At 40.2% G+C, this 23881-nt stretch overlaps 2 protein-coding genes across 2 annotated transcripts in view; one reads left to right on the top strand and one right to left on the bottom strand.

Moving 5' to 3' along the window:
- The window catches only part of STK26 (serine/threonine kinase 26), a 53087-nt gene extending 34541 nt beyond the window's left edge, over nt 1-18546 (top strand). The window contains exons 4-12 of the mRNA XM_027609351.2: nt 5226-5282; nt 9797-9905; nt 9990-10147; nt 11329-11514; nt 12686-12834; nt 14529-14622; nt 15064-15126; nt 15209-15345; nt 16747-18546. Of these exons, the coding sequence (XP_027465152.1) occupies nt 5226-5282; nt 9797-9905; nt 9990-10147; nt 11329-11514; nt 12686-12834; nt 14529-14622; nt 15064-15126; nt 15209-15345; nt 16747-16771 (978 nt within the window). The 3' untranslated portion in view covers nt 16772-18546. The remainder of the gene's footprint in view (nt 1-5225; nt 5283-9796; nt 9906-9989; nt 10148-11328; nt 11515-12685; nt 12835-14528; nt 14623-15063; nt 15127-15208; nt 15346-16746) is intronic.
- A 1907-nt stretch (nt 18547-20453) lies between these two features.
- Nucleotides 20454-23881, bottom strand: part of FRMD7 (FERM domain containing 7) — a 47854-nt gene continuing 44426 nt past the window's right edge. The window contains exons 10-12 of the mRNA XM_027608940.1: nt 22791-22859; nt 22598-22673; nt 20454-21536 (exon numbers count right to left, since the gene is read on the bottom strand). Coding sequence (XP_027464741.1) covers nt 20454-21536; nt 22598-22673; nt 22791-22859 — 1228 coding nt within the window. The remainder of the gene's footprint in view (nt 21537-22597; nt 22674-22790; nt 22860-23881) is intronic.

Here is a 23881-nt window from a genome sequence, read left to right as displayed (position 1 = left end):
GGAGGAAAAGTTATTGCATTTGAGAGAAAATTATATGCTCTCTGAAACTGTATGTAGTTGTAGTGATTTCCTTGAAACATGCAAAAATGTACAAGGTATTCATTTTGACTGAGCTCACTGTATAACTTCATTTTTAAAAACAAGAGTAAAAACCAGACAAACATCAGTATGACCACAGTATTTTCCTTTAATTTTAGTTCACTGCAGATTTTCATGAGAGACAAAGTTAGTCTTTATGAAGAATGCTAAAATAAGCAAACCCTTCCCTTCTGATCTCATAATATTGGAAAAATCTTTTATAATCTTTAAATATTTTTCTAGTTTGATGTAAATCTTAAAATGAAGCTCACTCGGGCATTGAATAGAATTTGAATCATGCCTTTATTTGTTGCTGAAAATCGCCTTTAGATTTCTGTTTATGTTAAGGAAATATGCCCCCCCACATACCACCACCTTGATATTTATCAAAAAAAAAAAAAGAATTGAATGACAGAAGTAAAATATTCCAGAATAGAGTCTGTAAAGTTTTGTGACCTTCTCATTGTTTTTCCTGAGACTTTTGTGTGTGTTTATTCCCAGTGTATGGTGAATGTTTCTGGAATGTTCCTTAGTTAAAAATTGTGTTTTGGAGAGTTTTCTTATAAAACTCGAAGGAAGTTGAAGAGGGAAAAATTTTTTCCTCCTTACAATGTTTTTTCCTCAAAACAAATATAGCTTTAAACTTGAGATAACACACTCTAAGGAGCCCCATATTAGATTCAGTTTAGCAGACATTTACTTATTGAGTGCCCTACTATGTATACTCCTTTCATTCTGCATATTTGCCCTGGTCAGTCTCATCCACCCTATCATGACAATTTCTTTTTTAAAAAAAAAAAGATTGATTTATTTGAAAGGGGGGAGGGGCGGAGGGAAAGACTCTCTAGCAGACTCCATGCTGATCGCGAGCCCCATGTGGGGCTCAATCCCACAACCCCGAGGTCATGACCTGAGCTGAAATCATGAGTTGGATGCTTAACCGACTGAGCCCTCCAGGCGCCCCTATCATGACAACTTCTAAATTCATGTCTTTGGTTCTAGCCTCTCTTCTTAGCCCCAGATATCTAACTTGCTTCGCATTACCCACTTATCTGTGGGTACATCAAGTACAATAACTCTAACAAGGAGTAGCATTTGAACAAGAACTTGAGCATAATTTTGGTGAGGGTGGAGTATAGAGAAGGTATTCTAGTTTGGAAGAAAATGACTCAAGGGTAGTAAAGCATGTGGCAAGATGATCTCTCCTCTCCTTTCCCTTGTGGTTCCATAAAATTTTACGTGCTGTTTCTTTTTTATTGTGGTAAAATATACATCATAAAATTTACCATTTAACCATTTTAAGTGTACAGTTCTGGGGCAGAAAGTACATTTATGTTGCTGTGCAACCATCACCACCATCCATCTCCAGAACTTTTTCATCTTCCTCAGCTGAAACTCTATACCCATTAAACTATAATTCCCCATTGTCGCCTCTCCACGGTCTTTGGTAACTCCCATTCTACGTTCTGTCCCTAGGAATTTGACCACTCTGGGTTCCTTATATAAGTGGAATCAGGGGCGCCTGGGTGGCTCAGTCAGTGGGCGTCTGCCTTTGGCTCGGGTTATGATCTCAGGATCCTGGGATCGACCCCCGTGTCGGGCTCCCTGCTCGGCGGGAAGCCTGCTTCTCCCTCTCCCACTCCCCCTGCTTGTGTTCCCTCTCTCGCTGTGTCTCTCCCTGTCAAATAAATAAATAAATAAAATCTTTAAAAACTAAAAAAATAAGTGGAATCAGACAGCAATTGTCCTTTGGTAACTGGCTGACTTTAGTTGTCCATGTTGGATTATGTGGTCAATGTTGTGATTGGCTAGGAGATTCATAGACCAGCCCATTTAATTCAACATGTATTTAATATATAGTACAATAATCATCTTTCAAATAGATATAATGGGTATTTTATTTTATTTTTAAGATTTTATTTATTTATTTGACAGAGAGGGACACAGCGAGAGCGGGAACACAAGCAGGGGCAGTGGGAGAGGGAGAAGCAGGCCTCCTACTGAGCAGGGAGCCCGATGCGGGGCTCGATCCCAGCACCCTGGGATCATGACCTGAGCCGAAGGCAGACGCTTCAGGACTGGGCCACTCAGGCGCCCTGATATAATGGGTATTTTAAATGTTTTTTTTTTTTTCTCTATGAACAAATGAATTCCAAATCCCACAGTAGCCTTTCTCCCCGCTTTGGCCAAGTGTCTGTTTAGCAGCAAACAGTGGGGTTCAGTGGCCTTCCTGTGGGGCGACAGAGGTGATACTGCAGACACCAATAATCTGTTTGTTGACACTAGGCTTCAAGTTCTCCCCAGTAAATAGTACGACTCCGGAGTCCCTACTCTTTGGGCGTTCTGAATTTTGGAACAGAGAGCCAGTTCCTAACCCCTGACCACCCATGTTGATGCAGGACTTTAAACTTACTCCTCCAACCCGTTGTGAAACTGTGTGGGTCACTTTGTAAGTGGAGAAGTGGAGTTTTTCCTTCGGGGACTTCCTCCGCTTCAATGTGCCGGATGTACGGTTATGGTTTACAGTCCCTGGCTCTTGGAATTTTAAACCGGTATGTAGATACCATCTCAGCCTTTTAAATTATTTAAAAGCAAGCCAAACATACTTATTTGCATTCTCCAACACAAACATCTTTTCACAGAAATCAAAGGTAGAAGTTGTAGTCCTCCAAAAGAACACAAACATAGAGTCTAGGCTTTTCGGTTTTGTTCTGTTTGTGATCGGTGTTTTCCCTGAGACCTGCTGTGGAAACGAGCCCGTGAGAAGAGCCTCTGTGGGTGAAGCTTCCTTGAGCAGGGAAGAGCCCCACCAGCCTGGCTTCAGCCCCCACACCTTCCAGTGAAGGCCTTCCAGGGAGGCTTGTCTCCAGAAATGGCGATCAGAAGGAAGCAGGCAGAAAATCTGTCCGGCACCTCTGGTTCCTTCCCTGCCCTGTTTCCGAAGAGTCCTGGTCCCACCCAACGGCTTGCTTGCAAGGAGGAAGCTGCCTTTTTCAGATCTGGAAGTTACTTGCTCCCAACTTTAATAACATTTTAAGCTGTCCGTGAATATGCTTTAGCAGAGAACAGACAGTTGGTAAGTTTCTGTTTTGAGTCGGTATCCCCCCAAAAAAGGACACACATTGTTTCAAACTTGGAAAACAGATGCTTTCCTTCGCACAGAACTAGAAAACAGATACACATGTTTAATAAGATCTTTTCATTTGCCTTTTAAATATCAGGTGCATGGGAAGCATTCTGAGTTCATAAGGTAGAACATAGGACTTATTAGAAACAAACTTGTGGCAAAAGAAAAAATTCTCAGGATATGCGGTGTTGTGAGAAACGTTTTTTTCTTCTCTTGAAAAAAGGGTAAAGACACATCAGGTTGACAAGTCCCAGGTTTCGAGGGCCTGATTTCAAGACATAAAAACAAGTTACCTGAAGTGCTCCCAGAACTTTTTCCCCTCCCACTGTTAACGGGGATGTATTTCCTCTCTTTCCTACCCTAGACACCGCCCCTGGCAAAGACTCTCAGCTCTTCTCTTTCTTCAGTTCAGGCTGTGATAGGGGAGTAGCTGTTGAGACTGGGGGGAAGGTACATTGTTCCCTCCCCCCTACCCCGTGCATCCTACATGGTGTCAGCATCCAGAAAGGAAGGAGGAATCCTTTCATCTTAATTTAACCAAACCCTTCCTCCGTGGTCCCTAACACTAGGCCACCTCCCACCTCCCAGTCCCTATACTATAGTGGCACCCATCAACATGTTCCTGGGGTCCATTTTCTTGCCATGCTGAAGCCCCAGCCTCATGGGGACACGTGGACATTTTGTTTGGAACTCCTGAGTACTTCCCGGGGAGTTTAGAGTTTGACGGCTCCTGGCAGTAGCTGGAGAATCTTCATCCCACAGCTGGGGCTGTAAAGGTAAGAAATATGTCCCTGACATCCCAAGTTGAAGCACAACACTGAGTGGGTTTTTCCCCTGGAAACATTGTGAGGGTGTAAATAGTTTGTTTCTCTGGCTTTTTTCCTGCTACACTGTGGAGACCTTCATGTTCAACTGTCTGTTCAACTGGACTACCCCAGAAACCTTGACGTTATTTTTTATGGGAAAAATGCTTGCTTTCCAAATTTGAAACACCTTACTTAAAAATGGACTTTTAGAACACAAGCCATTCATAACTTGGCTCCTTGCCAGGACAGTAAAATCAACTGTTCCACTCATACTCAAGTCTGTGGTCCCACAACAATGCAGAGAACAGCACTCATGAAATGATTTGGGGAGAGAAGTGTCCCCCATATTTCAGGCTACAGCTGAAAGAAGAAAAGATTTAATGGTTTATTCCAATTTTTATCTGACATTGCTGAATGGTGTGTGTGTGCGTGCACCTGATTTGGAATTTATGTTCATGTGTGTATGCACCTGATTTGAAATTTATATACATGTACTTGCCCCATTTCTTCCTGTACAACTTAACAGTGAAGTTAATTCTGGAGTAATCAAGTAATCCTATGCTTTTCAAGCTACACACTCCCTTTCTCTTAGCCATGAACCTTGGCAGTAGGGGTATGGGGGCGAGGAGGGACAATATCCTTTCTAGGCTCCACATGTGTACCAAAAATGCCCATTAATCATGGCTGATAAAAGTGGTACTGTACATGAGAACAAAAGCCAAAAACTCTAATAAGGCAAACCATCCAGTGTACTCAAACTCTAAAATCACATGGGAAGTACCCAGAAGCTCCATTTAAAATTTCTACAAGTCTCCATATACCTCCTCATTCTTTAATGTAACTATCTTTTCCTTTCAAAATCTTCCAAAATAAAAATTTAAGGCTATGGTTTCTTTTTTCTGGGTTTTATAAAAATTGCTAATAGTTCAACAGTAAAAAAAAAATAATTCTTCATTTAGCTATATCACAGGCTAAATAGGTTGGGAGGAAAAAAAAAGACTCAGAACTTTACTTTTATTTATTTTTTTAAATTATTTTATTTTTATTTTATTTATTTGTAATGTTCTATGGAAAAACATATGCTGGGCTTCAAATAACTAATTTTAGACTTGTATTTTAGAACCAGTACATTAGTATGTCAGATTTAACATTTTATGCTAGTATGTTATTTGGCTCAGGTTTATAATTATTAAATTGTTTCGTGGCTTTTACAGGGTTCAAAATTATGGATAATAATGGAATACCTGGGTGGTGGTTCAGCACTGGATCTTGTAAGTATTTTTAAATAATTACACACGTACACATCTGTAACTTTTTTCTTTCAACGGGAGTAAGCAGTGGCTTTTGGGCAAGCTGAATGGTTGCTCTAGTTAATATGTTCAAATTAAACTCTTTATTCAGGTCCACTACCCTTAGGTAGTTTGAGCTAGATTGCAGGATTGGGCATATTGCTGACATTCTTAGAGTGTGTATGAAATGCAAAATAGCTTAATGAAATAAAGCACTGCAAATTAGGACTGTATGTGACAGTTGCTATCAAGTTTAGAGTTTTACTTTGCAAGCGTTTCCCTGAAAAGACAGAACGTTCTTGGATTTTTAAAAATATGTGATTCAGGTAACTGTCACTGAAACTGGTCCTTGGGTTCTCACCAAATAGGCCTACGGACCCAGTTCCCTACAGAATTCTCTCTGCCCCTACCCCATAGATCATTTGGAAATGTGATGGTATTTTTGGTTGTGATAATGACTTGGAATTGCTAGGGCCATTTTAGTGGGCAAAGATCAGGATACTAAAATCCTGCAATGGGCAGGAGAAGTTTCCCCCAATGAAGCAGTGATGGTACACAAAATCCCTTTGAGAAACACAGGTTGTTTTCCCCACATTGGTGTGATTCTATTATTGCTGTTTTCCCCCCTTTAAATCTTTATTAATATGACATTGTATTTAAAATTCAATATGCATTCATTACTAGAGGCAACTTTGTGTAGTAGGATGGCCACTGGGCTGGCCTATAGGAGTTTGAGGTTATGGGGCTAGCTATCTTCATAACTAAATCTGTGCCTGTGAACCAGACACATAAATTCCTTAGGCTTGGATATCCTATAAAACAAAGAAGTTATTTCTAAGTTCCCTTCTGTCTTCAGTATTATGTGACTTATATTTTCTTAGGATGCTTCTGCTTTTGAAATTATAGAGTATGCTGTTTCTAAAAATAAAGTGTTTTGATGATTAAGATCATCAAATAATATTTTTAACTCTTATTTTCAAGTGGAGATGAGTTTTCCCAACCGTGAGTGATTAAATATTTCTAAAAGGGTTTAATCCTCCCTGCCAATGACTCCAAAGTTTCAAATAATCCTATGAACAGAAATGACTGTAAGAGATTTTCTTTCCTTTAAACAGAACCATATTTAAAGCATTCTAAAGAAATGGTAATTAAACTTGATGGAGAGTCTCATCTCCTTCTAGGAATTCATCTCATTTTAATCAGTTGCTGAGTTAGGTGATCCTTCCTTGTGTCTAATATCCTAAAGCTTGAGTTCATTTTTTTCTTTCTGTCTCCGTTCTAGTGATAGAACACAACTGGTGTTTCTTTGTATAATAATCCTTCATGCTTATGGAGTCAGATCTCATTCTTTTGAAGTTAAATGACCCCATTTCCATTTGTCTTGTCACATAGTTTTATTCCACAATAGTGTTTTCATTAGCTCTACGAGAAGCCTGCCAGTTGTGCCACAATCCTCCTTCTTCTACTTTTTAAATATTAAGAGCCCTTTCCAAAGTGATCACAGTTCCCTTATCTGGTCCCCCAAGGTGCTCACCATATCCCTTCCCTGTTCCATCAAAAATCAAGAGACCTAGGTCCTAGTCCTGGTTCTGCCATTGACTCACTGGCCAATACTGGACAAGCCATTGAACCTCTGTGCCTTGATTTCCTCAAATATTGAATGAAGAAAATCGATTAATAATTGCTCGAGGTTTGTTTCTCTAGCTCACAAATTCAAGAACACTGTGATTGAATGGTAAAGTTCATGTAACTGGCCTTTGTAAGGAGGGCCAATGATGAGAAGATGTGCCATACAAAGGAATGCTAGCATTTGGGGAATCTAAGAAAGGATTAGGTTGGAGGGAGGGCACTGCTATTAGGGACAAGAGAAAACAAGAAGGGTGCTGGGCAGAGAGTCTTTCTCGCTTTAAACTGGTGCCCAACTAAAGGAGTGTGATTATGACTTGTAACTGACATCAACATTTTAGAGCGTATATACCTCAAGATTCTCTCCCATTCTTGAAAAACACTTAGTTGTGTATGAACAGACTTTGTGCATATTTAGGTTATTTTATGGAATTGATCATCCCTGACTTCTTTCCAGGAAGAATTGCGGTGGCTTACAACAAAAACTCATACAGTAAGGCTAATAGAATAAAATAGGGGCACCAAAGAAAAAAGTTGGAAACAATATGCTAACCATAAGAGAAGGCATAACGCAATGTGCTGCATTAGGACCGGCTGAAAGTCAAAGGAGTGGGGGAGAGCCCCAGGCCCACAAGTATACAGTCTGTGAAAGAGCAGATGTCCCTCTCTTGCATGCTCTCAGTGGACAATAGAGGCAAATTACCCAAGGCCAGTATGCGGCCCCGGAGGCAGAGGTATTAGCTATTAGAGACACTGGCACAGTCCTCAGTCATTGAGGAGTTCAATTATGCACTCCAAGGCCAGTGGACCAAGATTTCAGCATTCTCTCTCCCGAGGTTGTACAGCAAATAAAAAAACAGTCTCTGTTCCATCAACTTTACCTTCGTTCTCTTTCCAACTCCCTTTTTTTCTCATTTTCTCATTCTTGTCAACATGGCCAAGGAAACATTTTAACCACAAGCCTTGAAATAGTTTTCTGTCTGATAATGAACCAGGAAAAACCCGGCTCTAGCACCCCATTCCCATTTCCCTGCCATGGAGCCTCCCCGTCTCATCCTCCCCCAGTACCCCGTTCATTGAGATTGTACTTTTCCTGAATTTTAAACTGGACCTAAATATACCCAATAAGCTAGTGGGTCTGTAGGACCCCTTTTTTGTGTGTTTTTACAGAAATATACTTTTTAAAAATTCTGTATTACATAATATGTTGGCTTATCCAGGCCACTTTTGGAAGTCCTTCAGAATGACAAGTAGTATCCCTTACAGACCTTGCCCGATTTCTTAAGTAACTGAGGGTATACCTCCTCTGCCCCGTCAACATGTTATGATCAGTGATACCAACTACAAATCCTTAGTATGACCTTTGTCTCTCAGTTATTTTGGTAGTCCCTCAGAATTTCATTGCCAGCAATCAATAAAATGCCATTTTCACCTTTGAGAACAACTTTAATCACTCCTGTTTAGAAACTTTTGGGGTGGAAGTTGATAGATTTATAAGTAAATAGATAATGTTACCTAGGAAAGGCACCTATTGAACTACGGACATCCCCGGAGTATGCTCTATATCCAGGCCACAGTTAATAGTCAATGGTGAGACTGAAGTACGGGGTCTATTTTAAGCTGTTAAATTTCAACATGAAAGTGCCCTTTATTCAGAATAAATACGGCATTCATGAAAGATGAAATACACAAGGTGCCAAAGAGCTGTGAATCCCTCCCAGTGTGAGGCAGAGTGGGCCATGTTTGATTTTCACCACCTCTTCCCTCCTTCCAGCAAACAGAGCTCTACCTCAGCTCTGACTTTAGATTCCCACCCTTTCCTGTAATAATATTGTACAATCCACTGTTTGTGCTTTATGAGGTACCAGAATTTTAAAATAACCATTTATTTTAAAGAGAGATTTTCAGATATTCCATTACAAGTTCTCCTGAAACCTAATCATTGCTTTCCTTGTATTCCAGTTGGAACTATTGGCTTTGGTACAGGGATGGGGAGAGAAAGGGAAATGTGTTACATTTATTTGAAAAACCGTATCCCTTCAAGATTTGATTTTTTTTTTTTTTTTTTTTTTTACAATGAAAGTCTGAAGAGATTAATTATCGTATTCCTGGCTAAATTTTAAATTTCGGTCTCGGGGCGCCTGGGTGGCTCAGTTGGTTAAGCGACTGCCTTCGGCTCGGGTCATGATCCTGGAGTCCCGGGATCGAGTCCCACATCGGGCTCCCTGCTCGGCGGGGAGTCGGCTTCTCCCTCTGACCCTCTTCCCGCTCGTGCTCTCTGTCTCTCGTTCTCTCTCTCTCAAATAAATAAATAAAATCTTTAAATAAATAAATAAATAAATAAATAAATAAATAAATTCCGGTCTCAAAAAGGCTCTCTGCTTTCCAAAGTGACTGAGATCCAACGAATGCCAAGAACCGAACCATGCTGTGGGCTGACTGATCTCAAAATCAGTTTAGTGTAAATAGTTAAATCATTTAAATAGACAACGCCAAAATTTAAGTAGCTGATTTCTTTTTTTCCTAGCCAAAAAGAAAAGAAAGCTAATTCTGTCTTGTTTAAGCATATTTCTTAAATCTTGGATGTAAATATTTAGGAACCTCGGGACGTGGAGCTGGTACAGAGGTCACAATGCTTCTATTATCTTTCGAGATTAAATCTAATCATTTAAAAACCCTTTCAGCCTTTTGACTTAACTTGTTTACTCTCTTCCCTCATCTTTTAAGTTGTTTTCCCCATTGTTTCAATATTGGCTCAATAAGCAGAATTGCTTCGTATATTTAAGTGATTCCCTTGTTTCAAAGATAATATCAAGTTTGAACTAGATTGTTCGGACGTGTGTAAAAGTGTGTGTGTTTTCCCCCCTCAGCTTCGAGCTGGTCCATTTGATGAGTTCCAGATTGCTACCATGCTGAAGGAAATTTTGAAAGGTCTGGACTATCTGCATTCAGAAAAGAAAATTCACCGAGACATAAAAGGTATACAGAAATCTTATATGAACCTGGGAAACATAGCTGCATTCTGAGGAAGCTGAGGGGTTTTCGTTTCTTTTTTCCCCACAGCTGCCAACGTCTTACTGTCGGAACAAGGAGATGTTAAACTGGCTGACTTTGGAGTTGCTGGCCAGCTGACAGATACACAAATCAAAAGAAATACCTTTGTGGGAACACCATTTTGGATGGCTCCTGAAGTTATTCAACAGTCAGCTTATGACTCAAAAGTAAAGTGTTACCTGTACAAAGCTGTTTTGTTTTTAATAATAGGTTTTATATAGCATGCTATTCGATGTAAAGAAACTGCCCAAATTTTCCTTCTTTTAAAAGGATTTTGAAAGCTAGTGTTATGTCAGGTGTTCCTGCTAAATCATAAGTTCCCAGGATGCTGATAATATTTTGAGCCTCTTCCCTTCAATAGCCTTCCATCCCACTTAGAATAAAATCCAAGGTCCTTACTATCACATACATAGCTGTCTATGATCTGGCCCTTGTCTGCCTCCCCAGCCTCCTCTCCTTTTATTCTCCTCTATATTCTGTCTCCTTCGACCACAGGGGCCTCACTGCTGTTCCTCAAACATATCAAGTACCACTCTGGCCTCAGGATCTTTGCACTCACCCTTCCCTCTATCTGGAATAACCTTCCTTCCAATCAGGTCTCTGCTTAAGCATTACTTCACGGTGGGGGCGCCTGGGTGGTGCAGTCAGTTGGACGTCCAACTCTTAGTTTCCACTCAGGTCATGATCTTGGGGTTGTAGGATCAGCCCCATGTTGGGCTCGGCACTCAGCGTGGAGTCTGCTTGAGATACTCTCCCTCTCCCTCTGTTCCTCCCCTCTAAAATAAATAAATAAATCTTAAAAAAATAAAACAACCCATTACCTCACAGAGCAGTCTTCCCTAGCCATCCTGTGTAAAATTTGCAGCCCCCTGACCCCATCATTCATGATTCCCTTATCCTGATTTTATTCTTTTCTTCACAGAACCTAGCACCGCCTGACATCATATTTATTTACTTATCTGTCCCTTCTGTTGGAACACAAGCCCCTTGGCAGCAGGGATTTTTGTCTGCTTTATTCACCACCTCAATCCTCAGTGCCCAGAATGTGGTGCCTGGCAAAACGTTAAGGAATTTGATAATTTTTTTAAATAAATGAATTTAATTAGTAAACATTTATTACATTTACATTACATTTTTTGAGACATTTTATTTTTTTTAAATTTCCTCTCTGCCCCCAACATGGGGCTCAAACTCACGAGCCCACGATCAAGAGTCACACGCTCTTCTGACTGAGCCAGCCAGGTGCCCCTCTTGAGACACTTTAATATCATGTGACGCACAGGCTGTTTCATGGCAGTCTGTTGGAATGGAATTTTGAGCTAACACTTTTTTCTCTCTCTTACGCCAGGCTGACATTTGGTCATTGGGAATCACTGCTATTGAGCTAGCCAAAGGAGAGCCACCTAACTCTGATATGCATCCGATGAGAGTTCTGTTTCTTATTCCAAAAAACAATCCTCCAACTCTTGTTGGAGACTTTACTAAGTCCTTTAAGGAGTTTATTGATGCTTGCCTGAACAAAGATCCGTCATTTGTGAGTACATATTGCTGTTACTATTTGTTTTTGATTATTAAATCTATATAAGCAAATGGGGTTTTTCTACAGTGAGGAATACAGTGCATGTGAAAATTGTCTAAGATCCTTCTAGGAACCTGGATCTTCCTTCTCTCTTGCTAATGCTGTTCAGTCCTTAACAAGATCCTTACTTTTCTCCTTCCTCCGTATCTTTTTCTCTTTCTCATGGTCCCTAGTTCCTTCCTTATTCTGTTGATCATTTCTTATTTCAGAGGGAAAGAAGTTTGAGAAATGAAGTTCCTGTTATAGGAAGTCATTATTAAAGTACACGTGTAACTATCCACAGTGATTTTTATTCAACTGTGTTTTCATTTTTCATGGAAAGTGATGTGTGCGTTTCACTTCTTTGAAAATTTAATGTTGAGAAATTCCAGCATATGAAGTTGTATGCTTTTACTGAAGTCTAATGAACTCCACTCATTTACCTGGCAGATTTGATCACAGTTGCTTTACTGTTTCTAAAATAAAGCTGCCTGGTGACTTCTAGAAGCTAGAAATGTACAAGAACTAATTTTTGATGTAACTGTTTTTAAGTTGAGAATGAATATTCTGATATTAACAAAACCCTAGGGGAGAAATATCCCCCACAGCACCCGGTATTTGCATTTAGATGCACTATGAATTAATGTGTGATGGAGAAAGGATTAATCTGGGGATCATAAGATGTGTGCAGATGATAAAGTTACAGCCTTGCTAGTTGTCATCCATTTGTCCAACTTACAGTAAATATAATAAGAGTATTTGAAAGCACTATGTTGAAATGTTTTTATTTTATTTTGTTGTTGTTGTTGAAATGCTTTTAAATGTTAACTTATTTTCAAAATCCTATTCTGTGTTTCTTTGCTTTTGAGAGGTCCCTGCCTGCCAGTTTGCTGGTAGGTAGGCCACCTTTTCGCCCCCTGGGCTTGAACAAATTGGTACAAAGGTAGTAAATTCAATTTGGTTGCCTTGAGCCACTTCAAAAAGTAGAATTAGCTGTTTATTGCCCTACAGCATTTTAGTTGTCCTCATGTTTATAGACCTACTTTTCAGATGTACCTTTTCTGCTTAATCATTGAAATAATTTTTTACTACCCCTTGCAATCATAAAGAACCTGGAAGTATTCTTGTGTCCTTCCTCTTTCCCTAGCGTCCTACAGCTAAAGAACTTCTGAAACACAAATTCATTGTAAAAAATTCAAAGAAGACTTCTTATCTGACCGAACTGATAGATCGCTTTAAGAGATGGAAGGCAGAAGGGCACAGTGATGATGAATCTGATTCTGAGGGCTCTGATTCGTATGTACAAATCATTCAATTTTTTTTAAAGATTTTATTTATTTATTTGAGAGAGAGAGAATGAGAGATAGAGAGCACGAGAGGGAAGAGGGTCAGAGGGAGAAGCAGACTCCCCGCTGAGCAGGGAGCCCGATGTGGGACTCGATCCCGGGACTCCAGGATCATGACCTGAGCCGAAGGCAGTCGCTTAACCAACTGAGCCACCCAGGCGCCCAAATCATTCAATTTTTATGTAGGTAGCCCATTCTAATATTGCCTATCTTTTAACTAGTATCCACTATGCTTTCTCTAGCATAAAATATAAACCTTATTTTAAAGTTTTACGGTAGAAACTGTGGAAATCTTTTAAAATCACAGTCTGTGGAGTACAATGAATTTGGAAACAGGTTTTTTCTTAGAAGTGAATTGCTCTATTTTTAAATGGTCTCGGTCTAACCCCTAGTGGATACTTGAGTATATTACAAAATTTTGGAACAAGATTCAATTAAAAAGTGTTATATTAGTTTGCCCAAAGTGATAAGGGGCTGTGTCTTCTCATACTTTGGGGGAACCTGCAAAATCCTTCTGGAGAACTGACCTCCAGGCCTTTCCCACCCCTTGGCCACATACTAAACTGTGATCACACTGATATATTTAAATATTCATCTATATATGATTTCTACCTCCCTAAAAAAGTTCCACCGGTTTTCTAACCACAGCATTGACATTGACATCTGAGATTCTAAGTCCATAACTTAATGGAGACCAGGGAAGTCTGTAGGTTACACCAGAATTTACTCTTCCACTGGCTGAATCGGCACAACGGCAACACAAAATTTCTTTTGATAATACTCTCAGAGTCCTGCATTTATGAGAAATTGCCCTACTTTAAAAAAAAAAATACCAGGACGATTTTTGTGCCCTGTTGTAATGGTTTGTTGGCCATGGCTGCCCATGAAAGTAGCCCATGGAACTTTAAAAAAGAACCAAAAGCCACGCCCCAGGAGATCCTGATCCAGTCAGTGGGGAGGGGTGGGGGCAGGCCTTTATCTACGTGGTAAGAGGTCTCCACCTGTGATTCTGATGCACACTTAGGAATTGAAGACCACTGCTCTTCTCCAGTACATTGTAGTATCCACCCAAAACCAAGATCAAATGCTTTTTTTTTTTTAAGATTTTATTTATTTATTTGACAGAGAGAGACAGCAAGAGAGGGAACACAAGCAAGGGGAGTGGGAGAGGGAGAAGCAGGCTTCCCTCGAAGCAGGGAGCCCGATGCGGGGCTCGATCCCAGGACCGCAAGATCATGACCTGAGCAGAAGGCAGACACTTAATGACTGAGCCACCCAGGCGCCCCCAAATGCTTTTTTTTTTTTTAGATTATTTATTTATTTATTTGACAGAGAGACAGCGAGAGAGGGAACACAAGCAGGGGAGTGGGAGTGGGAGAGGGAGAAGCAGGCTTCCCGTGGAGCAGGGAGCCCGATGCGGGGCTCAATCCCAGGACCCCGAGATCATGACCTGAGCCAAAGGCAGTCGCTTAACCAACTGAACCACCCAGGCGCCCCCCAAATGCTTTTTTTATACTCTGATTTTTTATATATCGGAACAACTCTTCAGAGTCTGGCTGCATTGATTTGGAATCAATGATTTGATATTTTCACCAAGCTGAATTATTTAGGAACTTATATTAGTATTTTGGGCCATCTCTTTAGGGAACCCACCAGCAGAGAAAATAATACTCATCCCGAATGGAGCTTTACCACCGTGCGGAAGAAGCCTGATCCAAAGAAGCTACAGAATGGGGCTGTATGTACATGGCATTGATCACTTCCTCTCGATAGATTCTTTTGGACTAATGGAGTGAGATTATGATGGCCAAAAATTATTAGAATTTAATACCCCTAAATGCCCGCCTATCTCACTGTGTCCATAGTATGCTTCACTTGCCATTAGTTTTGAGCTAATTAAGTAAAGGTCACGGAAGTCGTTTAAGTGGCCATCGGTATGTTTTTTAAATGCAATTTACCTAGACATGCATACACCCAGTGGAATCGTGGATATCTGATGTAATCCTAGAGGTTAGAGGCCTTCCGGATGATGGATGGGTGGGAAGGAAGCATGGAGACGTGCCTTATATTGGGCCTTTTGGGAGGGAGGTTTCAAATTAGTGCTCGCTTGTTACAGAATAAGAACACCATGACTTATTATGTTCATTTCATGGGCATGATCTATATTATTTGTTCCAAGGAGCAAGATCTTGTGCAAACCCTGAGCTGTTTGTCTATGATAATCACACCTGCATTTGCTGAAGTAAGTACGGATTCATTAGCTTTGGATATCTATGTTAAGAAGTCTGGTAATTTTAAATGTTATTGCTATTGATCTTTCTCAGCTTAAACAGCAGGATGAGAATAATGCTAGCAGGAATCAGGCAATTGAAGAACTTGAGAAAAGTATTGCTGTGGCTGAAGCCGCCTGTCCTGGCATCACAGATAAAATGGTGAAGAAATTAATTGAAAAATTTCAAAAGTAAGCTTGAAATGTCATTTAAGAAATTATTTTGACATTTTCTGTGGGATGTTTATGATACGATATGATTACCTTGATTCAGTCATTTCAACTATTCCTAATTATTAAGTCACTTCTTAATAGTTGTATGCTTAAAACTGTTTTGTTTGTCGCCCATCTTAAACACGAGCTTTTGGAATTATCTTTGGGCATTACAAGGTACTTTTCCCCCTGAAAGAAATGGCCTGTTTTGGTTTTTTTCTCCTTCGCCTGCTAGTAGGGGTATAGACGAAAGGTCACAGAGCATATTTTTATTTGGGCCCTTGTAGATACCACTTAGGAATGTTTTCATTCTTGCCACTACCCTCATCACACTACTATTCACATAGCTTCCAGTGCTGAAGTTCTTACGTTTAGCCCCCGTAAGTAAAGTTAAGGGAAGGATTGTAGGTAGAGGAAGTCAGTATAGACTACAGAAGGTCCTTATGATTGACTTCAGTTTCCACACTGTCTCAAATTGTTGGTTTAACTTTGTTCCTATTCAATAAAGTTCATACATTTAATTTTTACGTTCTCTTTTTAAACCAGACTTTTGTATGCATGCACACACCTTCTTAGCTCCAACAGAATAAAGCAATACTAATTCTAGTCTCAATCCCGTGATATATCGCTTCTCGGTGCATCTTTCTACTTGTTTATCTTTGTGATGCCACTGGGATCCAGTTGGAACAAACTATACGGCCTGTGAAATCACACGCTCTGATAGATCTTCTATCTGATGAAGCCTATTTGTCCTCATACACTAAACTAACCCCTCTTCAAAATCCCTTAGATTTTCATGGACAACTTCCCGCTCTTTTCCAATTTGCAAACAAGTCAACTGGAGGTTGTCAAACCAGATATGGATGGGATTTTGGTTTTTTTGTTTGGTTTGGTTTGTTTTTTTTTTTAAAGATTTTATTTATTTGAGAGAGAGAGAGACACAGCGAGAGAGGGAACACAAGCAGGGGGAGTGGGAGAGGGAGAAGCAGGCTTCCCGTGGAGCAGGGAGCCCGATGCGGGGCTCGATCCCAGGACCCCGAGATCATGACCTGAGCCGAAGGCAGACGCTTAACGACTGAGCCACCCAGGCACCCCGGAAGGGATTTTGTTTTTAAGTGGGCCCCACATGGAGCCTGAACTCACAACCCTGAGATCAAGACCTGAGCTGAGATCAAGAGTCAGACGCTTAAACCAACTGAGCCACCCAGGCACCCCTACAGAAGAGATTTTTGAACTTCTTTATATGTTAACGTCTACCTGATGATATTCAGTAAAAGAATTTAGTTTGCTGAATCAGTACCTTTATTGCAGAGTTCATACAGATGAGAAATATAAACATGTGTAGTTGTATATAGGTTTAAATTTTTCTTCATTTTATAGGTGTTCAGCAGATGAATCCCCCTAAGGAACTTATTATCGGCTTCTATTTCATATGGACCCAGAGAAACCCACCAAAGCTACTCCAAGCTTAACAATGCTTAACTCATGAGCTCCATGTGCCTTTTGGATCTTTGCAACATTGAAGATTTGGAAGAAGCTCTTCAACTATTTTGTGATGGTGTTTATCATTTTATATTTTAAAGAGATTATTTTGTAAGGAATAACTTTTAATACTATAGTTTCATCTGTATTCTACTAAATGTTGAGATACAGTTTTGCTTTTAGGTATCATTATTATTTAAGTTAACTGGGATGAATACCTTTCATGTTTTGATCCTTAGTTAACTGTACACTCATGAAACGTACAGGTCTTTCAAAGTCATCCTAAATATTCAATGTTTGTAAATCATCAAGCCTCAAAACACTTAAAAAAAAAAAAAAACACAAGCATATTCTAAAAGTGACTATTGGTGGGGAGGTGGAAACAAGTCATTTCTTCTTAAAACGGAAGTTTTTAATAAGCTCTTGGAAATGAAACCTGAAAAGTATTGACTCCCTCTACCAAGTTGGGATGATTTTCCAGGCAGCTCAATGACGATCCCATTTGAGAGCCCTGTGTTTGAAGCATCTATAGGCAACATGTAGCAACAGAGGTACCTCTTGGTGTGCAGTATTGACCTTCTCTTGCAGAAGAGGCAGTTAACCCTTATTTAACATGGTTGGAAAATTAAAGCAATACTAATTAGCCAAGGATGGGTCTTTGGCAATACTGGAGGAATTTATCAGTCTTCATTTTTAAAATCTTCAACTCATATAGCATATTATATTGCTTGGATTTGGGGAGCTTAAGTAAAAGCTGATAATCATGTGATTAAGTACCTGATCAACAGGTATGAATATAACTTACACCAGCATATTTTTGTCATGGTAGTGAAATGTCCTATAAACTATTTATACATTTTTGTTCTCCATAATTATCCAGTACATAAGCATCATTTGTTCATTTTTGAAAGGGTATTTAAATAAGCATTTTCTAGTTCATATGAAAATAACCAGAGTACAGGATGACCTGTGTCCGTACAAAAGTTAAGTTAGACTGTACAGTTATTTTCAGTTATATTTATGGTACTGTTACATGGGTAATACCTTTTTTCTTTTAAGCCCAATATATATATTATGCCTGCCTAAGTTCCAAACTGGGGCTATATTTCAGTAGTTGTAGAATTATTGATATTAATTAGTTTTGGTAGTTAACGTTTTGTTGTTTGGATCTGCACAGTTTGGTTTTTGCACAGAAGTCATTTCTAAAAATCGGAATAATTGCCAAATATTAGAAGAAAGGTGTTCTTCAAGTAAAGAATACAGTTTTTAGTCAAAGTGGCCATTACCTCTTCTCTTTCTGTAATAATACAGACACTTGAATAAGTCGTGGTCATGTCATATGCCAAGAAAGTTCTTTTCATTGGTGCCTATACTGTAACAATTACTTTTAATGCTTGTATTTTGAAGTAATGGTTCAGTTGAAATTTTCACCTGCTGTGTGACTGAAATGCAATTACAGTTTATAATTTGTAGAGGTCTAGAAATAATTTTGCAACTCATATCATGGGTTGAATGAATATTTTTGTAAAAGCAAAAGCAACGAATTTATAAATGGATTATTTGAAACTTTACAACACAGCTGCATCATGGATAGGAATTATATTGCTTATTCATTAGAGTTATTAGTCCTGTAAACTGTTTCTAGGCGAAGCATACTCCAATGTTGTGGGGGATTGAAAAATAAATATTTAAATTTCATGGTCCTCAGTGTTTGTTTTCTCAAGGTGGGGGTATGGGGCAGAACTTTAATTGTTTCAAATTTTGTCTCCTCTGCTCTTTAATTTGTTATTGGAACTTTAACACCAACGTCTCCATTGGAAACTAGAAGGTGTTCTTCAGATTTAAGCACTGATTATAGCTACCATGCATATCTGTCCCCCTGTCCTGACAAAAGTATTGGTAGAGTCCTCTTTCACTCAGAAATGCCCTAGGTTGGACAATATGTTGTGTGGTCACCCTAGTTAGGTTTTATTAGGAAATCAAATACAGATTTGAACCCTATAGTTCTCTGGGGAGAACAAATTTCACAAAGACTTCCAGAAATTGAGATGAGAAAGAGCATGTAAGCCTAAAGGAATTTGAGTTTGTCCTAGAGAAAAGGTCAAGGATGAACTTACTATAGCTCTGAGGATCTATAGGATTAACATATAGGTGACTGGGCTTCAATATATTATTATTATTAAATCGCTTTTTTACATTCATGTTACTGGGTAGGAGCAGGGAAGAAAGTGCTAGAATGTGGGAAAGGCTAGAGAAAGGTATATTAAAAGGAATTTTTCTGATATAAGGACAAAGAAAGTAAGAACACGATGCAAGCTGTGTGTGTGTGTGTGTGTGTGTGTGTGTGTACACATACACACACTTACGGGGCACCTGAGTGGCTCAGTCAGTTAAGTGTCTGCCTTCGGCTCAAGTCATGATCCCAAAGTCCTGGGATCAAGCCCCACGTCATTGGGCTCCCTGCTCAGTGGGGTATCTGCTTCTCCCTCTCCCTCTGGCCCTCCCCCTCTGCTTCTGCTCTCTCCCTCGTTCTCTCCAGAATAGACTCTTGGTTCATGAACTCAGTCTGGTTTTAGCACTATCCTTCTTCTCATCAGCTACCCCAATTCTACCACTTCTCCCTCCCTGACTCTACGTTTTCCCCTGCCTCCTTCCTTTTTCTTATTAACTGTCCCTTCCCTTGGTAATAGACCAGAACCAATCATTTCTGAAGTTGACTAAAACAAAATGAAGATCATACTTGCAACTTCTTTTTTTTAAATAAATGGATTTCCATCACTCTTTATTAAAATACCATTCATCTCATTTCCTTGCCTACATATACATGCAACAAGAGACGGCAAAAAAATAAAGTCTTGCAGGAGAAAGTAGATAAACCAACATGTTAATTTTTATCTGTCACTACATATAATAGATAGTTAAGAGTACAGAAGTAGTAAGTCAAACGTCATAATATCTTCATCGGGCATATATCTGGCTTTAGAAATTGATTAATTCATGAATTTCCAAGGTTTAGAATTCTTCCAAGTCCTAGATGCATTAAAAACTTGTATTCTGATGAGAGGATCTATGCCACCAACTTGTTCCTGAGGTATAGGAGGGCCATGCTCCCCCTAATAAATGTTATAAAAATTGAAGTCTTTAACACACGACAGGACCATTTTTACTGGAACCTTTAGTCACAGTATGGCTTAAGAACAAAATGACCAACACAGTCACAATCTACCAAATCACTAAAGGACATCAGAGGCCGATGCTATGCCAACCCATACTGTCACCATTATTCAGTGTGGAAGAGCCTGAACTTCATCGATAATGTCTCTATGGGGAAACGTAAAACGGAGATGACAAGTAGCCACCTTGCCTGACCACGGTGCTGGTGAGGAAAGGGTATGTTCCAGAGTCCCTTCAGAGGAAACTGAGGAGGGGAGCTTGAGGAACGAGGCAGCAGCTGGATCTTTAATAAGCTAGGTGCCCAAAAGTAGGAGATCCCCTTAATACCAACGAATGATAACTAAGAAAATGGTTTGTGCAGAACGTTCCTTATATTTTACCTAAGTTGGCAACATGGAACTGGCCCAGAAATGTTCACTGAGTTCACACTTTTAAGCTAAAAAGTAATTACATGGTTTTAGCAAAGTCCTGTCTTCAGCAGTTGGCGTATTGAAAGAAACACCTTCATCCTCTTCATCAAGCTGTAGACTACCAGAAGATAAGCGGATTCTGGCCATGGGTGACCTTGTTCCTTTGCCATACAAAGAGTAGTAGTCTGGTTTAAGAATTTCTGATTCTGAATCACTGGATTCACTAGTTACATACCTTTCTGTTGCTCCCTGATCCATTAAAACTGTTGGAAACTCCTGCTCTGCAAACATATATGTAAAAAGGTCAGCTTTACGACTCAGAGTAGGACAAGGCCCTAAAGGTCTAAATTCGGACCCAAAAGGAAAACGGATCGTTTTCATGTCTGATTGGCTCTGGGATCGTTTCGGGGTTTGCTCTTGAATGCTATATGCAAATGCATCTTCTAAATTTGGGTCTTCCGCTTCCAGATCTACGTTGATGTTGCTCCTACCACTAGTCCTGGCCATAGCTTCTTGGAGTTCTTGAAAGTCTTGCTGAAAGCTCTTCATTCTGACATTCCTTGGGCTTCTTTTGGCTGGCTTCATTGCAGCGGGCTCTAGACAGCTGTCTGGCCTTTCCCTTTCCTCTGCCATGACTGGGGACCGTTTGGGCACCTGGGGTGGTCTGTCCACATAAAAAAAGACTTGGGGAGGCATAATATCGACCTGCTGACCAGTACAAGGAATATAGGGCACATCTGTGTAAGTTAGCTGCCTTGCTGGACTCACTTTGCTTGCAAGGCCAGAAGATGCGCTCATGTGATTGTCAGCAAACTTACAGCTTGGTTGGAAGGAGCTCAGAGGACTCCTTTCCTCAAAGTAGTCTCTGGGATCCAGGTCAGTGCTAAAGACAGGGTCTGTATAAATAAAAGGGAAAGAGGAACTGCTTTGGGACTGATGTAACAGTGTGGGATCCGCCTCTGGTTTGGAACGCTCCAGCTCGGCTGCAAACGTCACCTCCACCGCTGAGTTTCTCCTCCTATGGTCTAGCACCGGCTCCGATGCGTGCACTCCATTCACATTTCGGTAATACCCACCGCCGTACGCTAGTCTCAAATCTTCCACCTTGCAAGAGAGGACATGTTGGTGAAAGAAGGGAAAAGCCATTTGGTTGGCGTGGGAGCAGGGATCTAAACGCCTTGAATTTCACAAAGGTATTTTTCACAAGGTCATATCGATCCATATTCTATTCCAAGGCTGATGAATGGATACAGAATGGGAAATACCTTGTACCATATCCCAATCCATGTGCTAAAAAATACACACGACAGTCTCCTTTCTCACTGCATCCCACTCCCTGCCTCTGAGTTCTCCATGTTCTTCAGCCGGCGTGGGACTCCAGGCAGTATGGTTTAGTAGCTCATTTATAAATGAGCCAGGGGTTCTGCCTTCTGGTTCTGGCTCTGCTGTGTAACCTTAGGTGGGCCTCCTAACCTCCCTGCTCCAGCCTCCTCCCTATTCTCTGTAAAATGGTGGGAAGGAGGGCTATGCATGAGAGGGTCACATGTTAGATGGCACCTTCCAGCATTATACCTCTGTGACGCCTTTGAAATAAAAACTGCCTATGATTTGAATGAAGACATGAGAGTTTGTGAGACCTATAATTATTTTTTTTTTTTAGGGAGAGCAAAAGCAAAATAATTACCATGGTTAATGCTTATAAAACTCAAATGAAGCCATCATCTCATGATTCCAGGAGAATAGCACTTTGTTCTTGAATTAAGTGACAAAATTACACAGCAAGAGTACTTTAAAACGTTAACCCAAGACCTTGGAGCTTCCTCTAAGCCTTAAAATTTTTCATTAGGTAAAAAAAAAAAAAAAGCTTTTTAGTTTTAGAAATTCATTTGGATCTGCATTTTGCACGATGTTAGCAATACAAGTTGCAATTTAGAGATGCGCCAGATCCTTTCAGTCCATAAGATACACACCAGTGGTGATTTATTAAATGGTCTTCTATTGGCTGGAAAGACTGAGCTGACAGACCTCCTGAGGAGGCTAGCCTAACTCAAACAGAGTCGCCTTTTTACACACCGGGACATTCTGGCAGAATCAATTCTTAAAAGCATTTGACATGTAGATGCAGTACATTTATCTAAAGAAGAAGGGATTTTCAGAAACCTTACTTGTTTTGACACATCAGAGAGGAGGTCCGGTGAGGACCTGCATTGTCGCTCATGGTACTGAGATGGGTAATGTTTCCTGCAATCCGCAAACAGAGAAGGAATTGAAATGGTCTGCAAGCACATACAGAATACATAGAAATCTCTACATTCAGCTTAAAATCAACATGAGAGAGAGAGAGAAAAAACCATGTACCTCTCAAATGGCAAGCTCCTCAACCTCCCTTTCTTTCCATATTCCAAAAGCTGCCTTTGGGTCCTTCCACTGTGGTAAAGAATGAGATAAGACATTTTATTAACACCACTCAGGCTACTAAAACTCCAAAGCTTCATTTACTGTTGGAGTCAGGAGTCCCAATGAATGACATAGGCCATGAATCTTTGACCATCACAGTAATGATACTACCCGCTTTTTCAACTATCAGGCCTAGAGCAACCTCAACTTCTCAGAACCCAGAAGATTTTTAAAAGCTTCGGAACAAGACTATATCACAGTTAAAAATTCTGGCCTTGAAAATGAACTGACTCTCCTATAAAGGCCTTTTCCCTACCTGCAAATTTACACACAATTTCTAATAAGGCTATTTATCCAGTTTCCCAATTCCTGACAGAAGAAAAACAGCTAACTAAACAGAAGAGGTTCGCTCCAGCCAGACCATACACCAGCAAAGAAAGCCAGCCGACGGCTGGGAGAAACGCAAGAGCCAAAAAAGAAATCAGGAAAAATAGTAAAACCCAAAAAGTCTGAGCCATTTATCACTGAGGTGCAGGGACTGTCGTGCCTCCCCCCACCCCCAGGCCATCGCCTCCCCTGGATAATAAGTGATGTTTATATTAGTTCCGGTCATTCAGAGAAGGGCAAACTATGCTCAGTATCATCTGTTTAAGAAGGCGGGGATTTGTAAAATACATTTTGGAAAGATTCCATCAAAAGACATGTATGTTTTTAAGATCTCAGTTCTTACTGAGGCGGGCTTCCACTATTTGAAAATCCCCTATGGGAAACATTCAATTAGAAGGTGGGTTTTTTGTTTTTGGTTTGGTTTTTTTGTTTGTTTGTTTGTTTGTTTTTTAAATCTTAGCTAAGAGTTTTGAAGGCTTCTTCCAAAGAATTCCTAGGCTGGTGTGTTCGCGTAAAAACGAGATCATATTTTCACCTTGCTTCCATTCCTCCAAAATGTCCCCTGCCGCGAAGAGCCTCTACTGCCATACTGCTCAGCGTTCTGCCTCCCTTAGCTCCTCCAAGCCTGTCTCCCCACCTGTCTCTCACCAACCACCACCAAACAG

Source organism: Zalophus californianus, chromosome X, assembly GCF_009762305.2.
Source record: "Zalophus californianus isolate mZalCal1 chromosome X, mZalCal1.pri.v2, whole genome shotgun sequence".
In the NCBI taxonomy this organism is placed as follows: Eukaryota; Metazoa; Chordata; class Mammalia; order Carnivora; family Otariidae; genus Zalophus; species Zalophus californianus.
Note: the sequence above shows the minus strand (reverse complement) of the source record. Positions and strands in the feature narration are given on the sequence as shown.